Source organism: Taudactylus pleione, unplaced genomic scaffold, assembly GCF_031769625.1.
Source record: "Taudactylus pleione unplaced genomic scaffold, aTauple2 ptg000259l, whole genome shotgun sequence".
In the NCBI taxonomy this organism is placed as follows: Eukaryota; Metazoa; Chordata; class Amphibia; order Anura; family Myobatrachidae; genus Taudactylus; species Taudactylus pleione.
The window spans coordinates 2,361,923-2,374,049 of record NW_028284661.1 but is presented as its reverse complement, the minus strand read 5'-3'; the positions used below and the strand labels follow the sequence as shown (position 1 = coordinate 2,374,049).

Below are 12,127 nucleotides of genomic sequence, written 5' to 3'. Positions count from 1 at the left end.
TATACTCCTTAGCATGTCTTTCTACATGAATAAGTGAGCTTAGATTTATATGGCAAACATGTCGGTGCAAAGCTCCTTTCATGAGAACTACAATATCAGTGCCATGTTTTACTCATATAGATACTGTGTGGCACAAATGACATTTCATTACAAATTGTATCCTAAACGTGTAGTGTATTGATGCCACTGAATGTTTTAAATGAGCAACAGAACAGAGCCATAACATTTTTGTAATTTAATACAATACAATGTTGACATAAATTTAGTTTTCTACATTTAAAATGTATACAATTTTTTTTAAAGTTGGCACTTAGAGGACAGGATTCCTGTGTTCTTAGGGGGTGACTCAGGAGACAGCGCAGATATGTTGCAGCACGCAGATAGTTGGAAACCTGCATGTGCGTAGGACTCGTTCTCCGCATGTGCATTATGGGTCCTGCTTTATCGGGTTGACAGTCTGCTGTTAGTGGGCGAGGAGGGTGTGGCGACGGCCTCCGTTTCCCAAAACGGAGGCGTGTCACCACCATTGGATGTTGAAGGGAAGAGGCCAGGATCTCCGTCGGCTGAGGGAGAGTTCCTGGCCTCTTTCCCTCATAAACGATGGCTGGCGGGCATGACCCCATGGTCACTCAGCTGACCAAGGATCATGCAAATGATCCGATGCTGCGTCCATGGCTGCAGCTCAGATCATTAATGCATGCAGGAGGCATGATGCCTCCTGCTGCATTAACATAATGGCAAAAAAGGCCATCACGGAAAAAGGGCGAGATTTGCGAGTCTGCGAGGAGGGGGCTGGACTAAATGACGCGAGTCGCATCATTTAGCCCTGCACCCTCTTTACAGACAAATTAATTCACCATCAAATCTCCCCATTCTGCCCACTTCACTAGGAAGTCAATGAGATTCAGGAGATCTGACTACACTTTCGGGGGTGTGGGGGGGGCTATTCAAAAAATCCGGAGCCTCCTGCAACTTCCGGGAGAGTATTCAAGTATGCATTTATCTTTTGTGTGATTATTAGTTAGAATGGCCCAAACACCAGTGTGTTTTCAAAACTATAGCCCCTCGATTAAAAGTGATATTTTGTTTAAGGAAATGAAACAATCTGATTTTGCTGAAAAATAATTGTAGTTTTAAATCTAGCGGCTACATCACTGAAATTACAACATTGTCCGCAAATCAAAGGTTATTACATTTGGGCTTACATATTTTTCCAGTTAACTTGCATGCATAATAATTCAATTTGCGTTACAATTTTATTGTTTTGCTTAAGGAGTAATTATTGCATTTAAGTGAACTAGTTTGCCTGTTTTGTGACTATGAATTTAGGCATATACAGCTGTAAATTGATAATTTGCAAATATGCAAAGAAAAATACTTGAAGGATACATTTACATTGTTGAATTCATATCCTATAATTAATAAAAATTATACTTTATTAACTTATTTGCTGTTTTATGATTTTGCATAGTGTAAACAACATTATTTTAACAGATAAAAAACACGAATAATTGTTGTCTGTCTGCTACTGTATGTACCAAAAGAAAATTTGTCAAGGGTGCTACTAATTACGTTCACACTACAATTGTCATCTTTCAATGACACTCGCTGCCACAATGAGGAGCTGACCCTCAGAAATGAACAGATAAACTAAAAATATAGGTGGGTGAAGCGCTGCCTACAGTATGTAACAGATGTCAATGTACTGTAGACAATAAAACAAATACTTTAATAATTTGTATGAAATATAAAAGCATATAAAACATACACAAAGAATCATATAAAATGACAAAGGAATCTTTTGTTAGGTATAATTATCAAAAGATTTCTTTGTCATTTTATGTGATTCAATGTGTGTTTTATATGTATTTCATATGATACAAATTATTAGTAAGTTTTTGATTGTCTTCATTGACATCTGTTGCATAGACGTGCTACTGTACGTACTATTGCAGTGAATAGGGAAAGGGAGATATGAGAGCTAGACTATATTTTTCAAACTCACTTGATGTTAAGCTGGGTACACAGTAAACGACAGGAGGGGATCTATTTCAAACTTCTATTTTTTAACCATGTTTGCTTCAATCACACCCGTGCTTATAATCACAATTCTTGGTAAACTCCTGTGTTGTTTTCCTGTCTATGGAAAGTACTGCCATGTTCAGATGATGGTGTAGTCATATCTAGTTGTATTTACGGGTGCATTTTAACTTCTGATTGGCCATCTTCACCTCTGAAAATACGGTAAAAAAACCACCAATTTTTGGCATAGGAAATTTCTGTGTTTGTAAAAATGGCAAAATACTCCCGTGATAGCAGTCTCAGACTGACACGGAGCTTAGTAAATGTACCCTGTAATGTCTTGGCAATAATGTAAATAAATAAGAATCAGCAGGATAGCAGATTCTACATTATCCAGCATAATATCACTATTGCCAATAGAAACTGCTAAGAAATAGCACTGGGTACAATACAACGTTTGCACCTTCTGCTATAACACGTTACATGTAACAGCACCAAAGAACATTCTTTCACCTATTTCCCTGTTACACATGCCTTTAATGTTGTTATTAGTTTGCTTGGTGGTTGGTAGCGCAAGACACAAAACAAAACTAGTAACAACATTAAAGACATGTGTAACAGGGAAGGCTGATAATGAAAAGGGTGGAAGTGGGGATATTACATTGGGAAAGTCTATGATTACGTAGAATATCCAAGTACTTCCCTTTTTAACATACATTTGTGCTGTTATATGTGACATTGGGTTAGCAATGGACAGCATGCAGGGATGCTGACTACATCCCCTAGTCAGTTAGCAGTCATTATGTTGACATGGACAAAATGTTAACATTCACAATGTTGATATGGTTATAATGTTGACATTGTGAATGTGGACAGTCAATCTTAGGGTCAAACTTAGGATGTGGTTAGTGTTAAGCTACGGTTAGGGTTACATTTAGGGTAGGGTTAAGTCTACAATCACCTTAAAATGCTAGGTTAACATGCTGACTATTGACATTCTCAATGTCGACACTCTGGTAATGTCGACATTATGTCAATGTCGACATTTGACATGTTGGCATAATGTCCATTCGACATTCTGAATGTCAACATTTTGTACCACACCCCTTATTTATCTATCATAATCAATAAACTGAAAAATTCACAGAACAAAACAGACATCAAATACCACAGGTTATAGTTACATAGATTAGTCGTCTCACCAAAGGCTTTTGCAAACCATTTTTTTTAGATTCAGAATTAACAAACTCACTATGTGCCAACTTATCTCCTAAATGCATACATCTTTTATAGGAAATACACAGCAATGTGATATGATAATTTAGTCACTAAGCAAGGTTTATCTATTTCCTTCAACAATCACTCTAATAGTATCAGACTTGGAAAAACATGTACATTTCATAAAACAAAACTATTCTAATCTTATTCTATTTTTATGTTTAATCATTTTTCTCTGAACCTACAGTAACTCTTCCAAAGACTTCTTAAAATTCACTTTATTCTGGCAACTTTCAAAGAGCCTATGGAGAGAATTTTATGAACAGCAGTTTGTTAAAATTGGGTATTTTCTGGGATTTTCTCCACAGGATTTAACCCACCCATTTATTAAAAGGAAAATCTAGCCTGAATTTGGTTTTATTTCCGCTTTAAGGGGTTTATTTATGAAGTGTCGGGTTGTAAAACCTGACACTTCTGTTCTTGTTTATGTCTGATATTTAAAAGGGCAATGCTTTTGCTAGCAATACACAGCTAGTAAAAGCACTGCTCTTTTAAAATACGAGCTTAAACACAAACAGAAGTGTCAGGTTTTACAACCCGACCTTCATAAATAAACCACTGAAAAACAACGTTTTTCACAAATAACTGTACATTACAGGTCACCTGCATGTCAATTATTGTTATTATCACTATTTCATTAATTTGATTAATAAAGTAGTCTTCACCTGTAGTCACCTACTGTAAACATTTATTTATGTATTTCTCTCTTCTTCCATAGTCCCTTCTTCACCTTTGAACCTACGGACATTTATTTTGCTAAATTCTAGCATGTTTGACATAAAGAACATTGGTGTAGAAATGAGATGGGATAACCCAAACATAACCAATGGGGCTTTGATACATTTTACAGTTTCCTACAGAGTAGTTAATGAAAGTGAATATAATGAAACAGTTAATATGTGGGTCACTGTCAACACAACAGCATTTTCAAAGTCATTTAATCTCTATGGCCTGAGTCCTGAGCTCCTACTTCAATTTCAGGTAAGTCAATGTGCAATAAATTCATGTTTTATGTCATTTTATAGAATTTATGGAAATAATTATCTAAGGTGTTGTGAAATATTGTACTCCCCTCTAGTCCAAGGTGAAGTTAGGCTTCTGTCACCTGGGGTAAAGACTTGGCTTGGCACCCCTCTCCCCATCCCCTTTATAGTAGTCACTCTAGGCTTGCTTGGATAGAGCAAATAATATTGTGAAGACTGAAATGTATGTAGGGTGACTGCAAAACTCATTTTTTGTCCTGTTACATTAAGGTGCCAGCACCTGCTGCATTTATTAGGTTGTGCTGTTATGTCTTCGCTTTTGAATGAAGCATGCATGCTCCACTGCCTCTATAAAAAGATCTGTGTGTAAAATACCACAGGACCATGGAGGGCTGCAGAAATGTCTTTACTAGCTGTAGTCATGCTGTAGAATTACTGCAGAGGAACTTCCTGAATAAAGAGGGGACTGCAGTGTTTCAATTTCTGCCATCCACATTACAACAACACAGTATACATCTTTATCCCCTTTTCAAAGCTAAAAAACAATAAACTGGTGTCAGGGAGTTAGACCGTGTGACAGGTGTTGGATGCAGAGACCGTGTGCAACAAAGAACAAACATAAATTGACAAAATGGTATATTAAGTAACATAGTCCTGGAAGTTTGGATTAGGCAAGGAAATTCTCCCGGACATGATGACAAAGAAAGGGGATAGAGGTATGACTGGAGTCTGAATGGGCTCACTCTAGGTCAATGTCGTGGGACAGTCCTGCACCCCAGTGATGATGGGTGTTCTGACACTCTCAGTCAGTGTCAAGAGAGGTAAAGGTGTTGGCCCTAAGAGTTGGCACTTCTTGCGCTCATGTAAGGCACTGTCAGATTGCATCACATAGCTGTGATCACTGCTCATTCCTGACTCAAACCTGACAGGGCCTGGATGTGGACAGTCTGTCCAGGTGACTGGTCTTAAGTGAAGGGATGTTTTATCATGAGTGGTCTTGAGTTCTACAGAGCATAATTCATGTTGTTCTCAACTTGTGGTCTAAATTTGTACTCTGTGATGGGAATGATGGTGCTGTTGCACCTGAACAGAAGGCGATGATCAGGAGTTGGAAGTTCATCTCTCAGAGTATTTCTCAAATTGAGGAGTGCCATAAACATGTCAGAACCATCTCTATAACATTTTTTAAAAAGGTGCTTTTCAGAACGTACTACCCTATCTGCTAGTCCATTGGACTGTTATAACGAGAACTGCTAATGACATGAGAGATGTCCCATTCATTGGTGAAAGTCTGGAACTCACCACTCATGAATTGCTTGGCATTGTCAGTAAGTAGCTTGTATTCTAGGCAATGTGCAGAAAAGTGATGACTGTGGCAACCCGTTCAATGTCAGCAGTCATAGAAAACAAAAACAGAGCATCCTTTCCCAGCTGTATGGTGCCTTCACGCCCGGGGTTCCCCTGTTGAGCATAGAAACCTTGAAGGGCATTGGGTATCACAAAACACTCACCATGCAGAAGGATGCCACCTGAGAGAGTCAATTCATTGTAAAAAACTTGAGATCACCAGACAGTTCCTTGGAGGAAGTAGGTCAGCCATGCAAGGAAACATGAGACAACTATTGGCAGAGGTTATTCCTGAGTGTGTCATCACAAGCTCATCCATATGCTGGAAGCAGAGGACATCAAAATTCCATTACATCAACATCATCATCAGCATCAGGAACACCTGAGTCTGGGAGGTGAGCATGTGGTAAGGCATCAGCAACATGGAGGTCCTTGTCACGATTGACAAGCATAGACTAGAGCCAACAGTTCCTTTACAATTTGAGCATAATGCCATTCAGTCGAAGTAAGGTCCCGGGAAGCAAAACCGATGGGTTTGTTACGCTGCAGGCAGACAGCAAGACCATGCTAGGAGGCATTGGCAGAGATCACAACAGGAGTCTGCACATCAACAAATTGGAGCACGGGCTGAAACTGTGCATAGTCTAGAGGCGAATAAAATTAGTAGCATGGCAGTCCAACCAACACAATTCAAGGTCATTGTGCAAAAACTGGTGGAGTGGAGCTGTGATGTCAGAAATTTTGAAAGGTAGTTGGTAAAACCAAAAAAATGCTACAGACTCAGCTTATTTGTGGAGGTAGGCATGTGTTGGATAGCCTGTGTCTTGGCAGGATCCAGCTTAACCTCTGAAGTTAGGAGATGTTAGGAGATGGCCAATATACATGACCTCTTTTACTCTGAAACTTGTCTGGGTTTAACTGCATGTTTATTTCACGTAATTTTTGGAGGACCTTACGGAGGTGTATGTCATGTTCTTCCATGGTGACCCAAATGAGGATGTAATTCACAATAATCTTACAAGGGTAACACTCAAAGAGATGCTCCATGGAATGTTGGAACACTGCCAGAGCATGTGCCGTAGGGCATTCTGAGGAAAGTGTACTTGCTCACAGATGTCATGAACGTGGTGCTTATGGATAATTCCTTGTCCATTGTGATCTGCCAGAATCCACATTTGGCATCCAGAGCGGTAAATATCTTTGCATTTGGCATACTTGCTCCACAGTTCTGAGGGGGTGATGTGATTTCATTAGAACTTTGTTCAGATGCACAGGGTTAATGCAGAAGTGTACCCAACCACATTTTGTTCACTGCAACAACCATAGCCAACACCCATGGGGTGGCTTAACGCTGGAGCATTAATGCCCAATGTTGTCATACTGGGGGAGAAACAACCTCGTTTAAACGAAGGTGATAGGTGACTGGAGGTTACCCAATGGTATTACAATTGAACACCCTGTTGAATGACATGCACTCAGCACTTAAAGTTTTTGCCCACATTTTATGCTGTCCAGCAAACCTAGGAGCAGTTTGACATCACTATATAAAACTGCAGCGAGAAGTTTGTGGATTGCAGTGCCCATGTTCTTGATTTCTTGTCCACAGTAAGCAATTCAATTCACTGTGTGAGACCAGTCAATATGCATTGAAGGAGTTAACTTGATATGATGTTGCATTTGGCTCCAGTGTAATTGTTTCATTTTATGGCATTAGTTGTCTCCTTATCCTTTATGGTGGTAAATATTTGTCCTTCTTCGACACTGAGGTCCATACTCTTGCAGTGGAGATCAATGCATGGTTGTTTTCTGGCATCTACAGTTAGAAGTCGGTGCAGTGGGCTGCTTGAATGTGCAGTGTAAAGTTTTCCTTCATCAGCTATAGGCTTGGACTTGCACTAGCATGCAAAATTATGGCAATGGTGACTGCCACAATTCACACAGCGTGTTTCTTGCTGCACGGGTTGCCAAAGGTTCATATATCAGACTCTCTTTTAAACCCCACTGCACATTTATTGGACTGCTCATGTAGCATGAGTATGTGTATAGTAGTGTCCAATGTTAATTCCTAGTAATGCAATAAGTGTGCATGGGTTACATCAGTATAATTCCCACACACAATCCTGTCCCTGATGAGCCAACTTGCTAATGCACCATAAATAAAATTTAGCTAGTAATTTCAATCTGACAGCATATGACTGGACACTCTTGGGGGATTCTGCAGGGCATCCTTAAAAGCATGTCTGTCCATTATAATATTTAATAATTTGTTAATGAAAGTACAGTACACATTGGTTTTGCATTTAACAATTCTATACTTATCAAGTATTGCTTCAATGCATGTCTGCTTAGCAATATTGATTGTTGCTGTCTCTAAACTTTGTGAAATCCTTAGGCCTAACAGGTGATGTCAGGTCCTAGGTCTTTCAGCTTAAATTTCTGTTCTAATAGCTGCTTGACACTTATTATGTGCTGCTCTTGGCCTGTTTTTAACAGATCATCCACATGATGAACAATTTCTGCTCTATGTACTAGTGGACAATGGCCCTCATTCAGAGCCGTACACTCTGAGCAGAGCGCACGCTCTGAATGAGGGCCGTCCTCCATAATTATGGAGCGTCCTCCTGGACGCTCGTATAGCTGTGGGTCACCACCCACAGCCTATACGAGCGTGCAGGTTGATGGCCGCGATGGTCTTGACCATCGCGACCTTCGCCACTGCGAGCCGGAGCCTGCGGTTGAGTTTTTCAACCGCAAGGCCCGGAGTGATTTTGGCTCTATCAGAGCCAAAATCACTCCCACTGACATCACTAGTGATGTCAGTGGGCCGGCTTCTGACGGTAGGCGTTCCCTTGGGAACGCCCCCGTCAGGGAGGCACGCCCCCGGCACGCCCACCAAAGGGGGCGTGCTCTCAATCAACATCGACAGCACGCCCCCTTTGATCAGACACAACGAGCGAAGGAAAGTCCTTCGCTCGTCGCGTCTGGCGCATGCGCACGACGGAGCTCCCGCCGTCGTGTGCGCATGCGCAGTGCACAACATCAACCCACTTGCGAGCGGACAGCCGCTTGCGAGTGGGTCTGAATCAGGCCCAATGATCAGTCTTTGAACATACTGAGTCCATTTCAAGTAGTAAAGCATATCTAGCCTAATGTACCAACCAAATACATAGCTTTTTTTTTTAGCAAACAGACTCCTTCTTCTTGGAACATATTTTCACAGTTGTATTCTGGAGGTCCCATGTAAATCTTTTCTAGCTATTTTCCATTTAAGAAAGCAGACTCAAAGTCTAATTAGCAATAATCATATATGGCAGATATAGCAATGACCAGACGTTATGTACTATACCTTGCTACAGGAGAAATTATCTCACCATAATAAGTCCCATATTTCTGTGTATATCCCTTTGCAACAGGATGGGCATTACAATGGGCAATGGTTCCAACTGCATTTGGCTTTTTACAGAAGATCCATTTACTCTTAAATGTTTTGCGGTGGCTTGGCCTATTGACTATAGTCCATGTACCATTGTCATTCAGAGATACCATCTCTTTGTCTATAGCTGAATTCCATTCACAGTTGTTGCTTGACTTTGCTTCCTGGATATTTTGGGGTTCACATAATGTGATATTTGAAAACTCTTCAGAATATCTATTTGGTTGTTTTCCCTTTTTGTTTCTCATAGAACTTCTACTTTGTTGTGGAGTGTGGATATCTGTATTGTCAGCTTCTAACCTTAGATATGCTTTCTGCTGCTGGCATATCCAAAGTAACAAACTTGTTTCAGCTTTATTTTAGGTAGTGCTGTTTCTTGAAATACATCTCTTGATTTTATGAGCTTTCTATTTGTTGTGTCCCAAAGTCTGTATCCCTTACTCTGTTGACAATATCCAAGCATGATACACTCCACTGATTTGGAAACCAGCTTGTGTCTCTTCTCTTTAGATATGTGAGCATATGCTTTGCATCCAAATACTTTGAGATGCTGCTTGGCTTACTTCCAGACCATGCTTCTAATGATGTTTTGCCTTGTACTGCAACTGTGGGTGCACAATTCTTTAGGTAGACTGCTGTAGACATTGCTTCTACCCAAAAGCATTTTTCTAAGTTGGCGTTATGCAGCATAGACCTTGCTCTTTCCACAATTGTGCTGTTGGCACACACACTTACCCCGTTCTGTTATGGCATGTATGCATTTGTTGGTTGATGCTCAATTCCATATTTCTTTAGAAAGATTGTTATACTCCTATTTTTGTATTCTCTGCCATTGCCAGATCTCAAGACTTTTATCTTCTGACCAGTTTGATCTACTACTGATCTCTTGTAATCTGCAGTCTTATCTATTATTTCACTCTTTGCTTTGATGAAGTATAGTGTCATTCTTGTGAAGTCATAAATGAACATTTGAAAGTATCTGTATCCATTTATTTTATGTCCTTTGGGATACACATGGACTCTATGCACTATGCTCTGGTAACTGATTTAGAAAAGAACAATGGACTCCCTTACCCATTATTCAACTCTTGCATGTTGGTCTGTCTGTGTCACTCATACTTATTTCACCATTCCATCAAGGAGTTTCTGGATATTATCATACCCCAGGTGGCAGAGTTCCATAAATTGATTTGAATCAGAGGCCATTATTGCACAACACTCTTCTATGTCTAGGATGTACAGGTGCTGGTATGCTGTCACTATTACACTCCCTCTTCTATTTTGCACAACGAACTTGCCATCTGCAGCTTGACCTTGAATACTTTCTGCTCTAGGACACTTATGGCATTGAGATTTGTCCCCATATCTGGTACGAATAAAACATCTTGAATATCTGTGACTTAACTTTCATGGCTGTAAGGTCCTTATCTCCAATCCCGATGATCTTTATAGGATCACACATGGTTAGTGATGTAAACCACTCTTGGTTACAACTGACATGCCTTGTAGCCCCCGAGTCTATGTACCAACAGTCTCTTTTGTGACTGCCTGTGACACTTAGAGCCAATTCGTTTTTCTAGATACATTTCATTTGCTGTGTGGCATTTTTCAGAGTGCATTCTGAGGCCTTGTGTCCAAATTTGTGATATATGAAACATCTGTACTTGGGCCTTTTGAGCTTGGTATTCCTTATGTGTAATGCAGTATTCTCGGCACTTGCATCAACTGGTATGCATTCCTGGAACTGCAACAGTTTAGTCTTCATGATCTCTGTTGATACAGTAGCTTAGCCATGTTGGATTCTACAGCTACTATTAGGAAATCAAATTCAAACATTAGGTTTTGTAGCATTGCCATTGTGACTTCCTCATCACTGACTTTACTTGAACCAGCTGGAACCGGAAGAGACAGAACCAGATTGGAACTAGAATTACTTGAACTGGCTGGAACTGAAAGATTTCAGTTCCCAATTGAGACTGTGACACAGGAGTCTCCGACTGGTGTTCTAAGAGGTATAGAAATCCTTTCCTGTAACCCCTACCAGAAACAGTGGAAGCTGGATCTAAACTTGATAGTCAAGATTATTTGTAGACATGAGGGTCCTGACTTTGAGACCTGTCACCTTTTCTAGAACAACAGAGGTGACAGTCCTGAATGAGATGATTGTAACTCCTACAATAAAGGCAGAGGTTTAGCTCCTTGTAACACTGGCACTCATGAAGTTCGGGCTGTGGGAATCTCTGATATCTATCTCTTCTCAGAGCAGGAGAAGAGAACTTAGCTCTCAAGGACCCCAATTTTACTGAATGAGCAGAAGTTTGACATTGTCAGGAACATTTCTAAGGAATTATTTATACATCTGGATAATACTGGTCAAAAGGATTTGTAACTGTCCTAGCAACTGTCCTACCAAGAGATCAAAGCTAGGCAATATCAATCTACCAGGAATCAGGGTTTTGTTTGAACTCCTATAGATGGTTGCTGCTGAGATATATTGTAGACATCATCATTAATATACTCATTCATGTCTCTACATTCATTAAATTTGGTACCATATAGTGGGCTTGATTCAGAGATGGGAATGGAATAAGATAGAGCTATCAGGAATCAGGGTTTTGTTTGTTTGGGAACAGGGATTGGGACCATTGGGCAGTATTGATGGGGCTGACATGAGTGAAGACTGTGTATGTGGTGCTTTCACTGTACAGTCAAAAGGGAAGTCCTTTATTAGAATGCCTGTACTGGAATTGGAAGATGATAGGACTGGGTCCAGTTATACTGGACACTGGGCTGGGAACATCTAAGCTGGGATGCCGTGCTGGAACTGGCTAGGCTCGGATGCCAGGCTGGGACTAGCTAGGTTTGGATGCTGGGCTAAGACCAGCTAGGCTCAGATCCTGGGCTGGGACCGATATTACTGTGGACCAAGCTGGAACTGGTTATAGACTAGACCAGGCTGACTGGTAATGCTGGTAGATGGTTGGGACCAGTAGTGCTGCAGACCAGGCTAGAACTGGTGGTAGAATAAACCAGGCTGAGTGGTAACACTGGTAGCTGGCTGGGA

The 12,127-nt window shown here is 40.5% G+C and overlaps 1 protein-coding gene across 1 annotated transcript in view; it reads left to right on the top strand.

Annotated features, from left to right (window-relative positions):
* Nucleotides 1-12,127, top strand: part of ROS1 (ROS proto-oncogene 1, receptor tyrosine kinase) — a 335,661-nt gene that overhangs the window by 113,727 nt on the left and 209,807 nt on the right. The window contains exon 19 of the mRNA XM_088481008.1: nt 4,019-4,281. Within this exon, the coding sequence (XP_088337134.1) occupies nt 4,019-4,281 (263 nt within the window). The remainder of the gene's footprint in view (nt 1-4,018; nt 4,282-12,127) is intronic.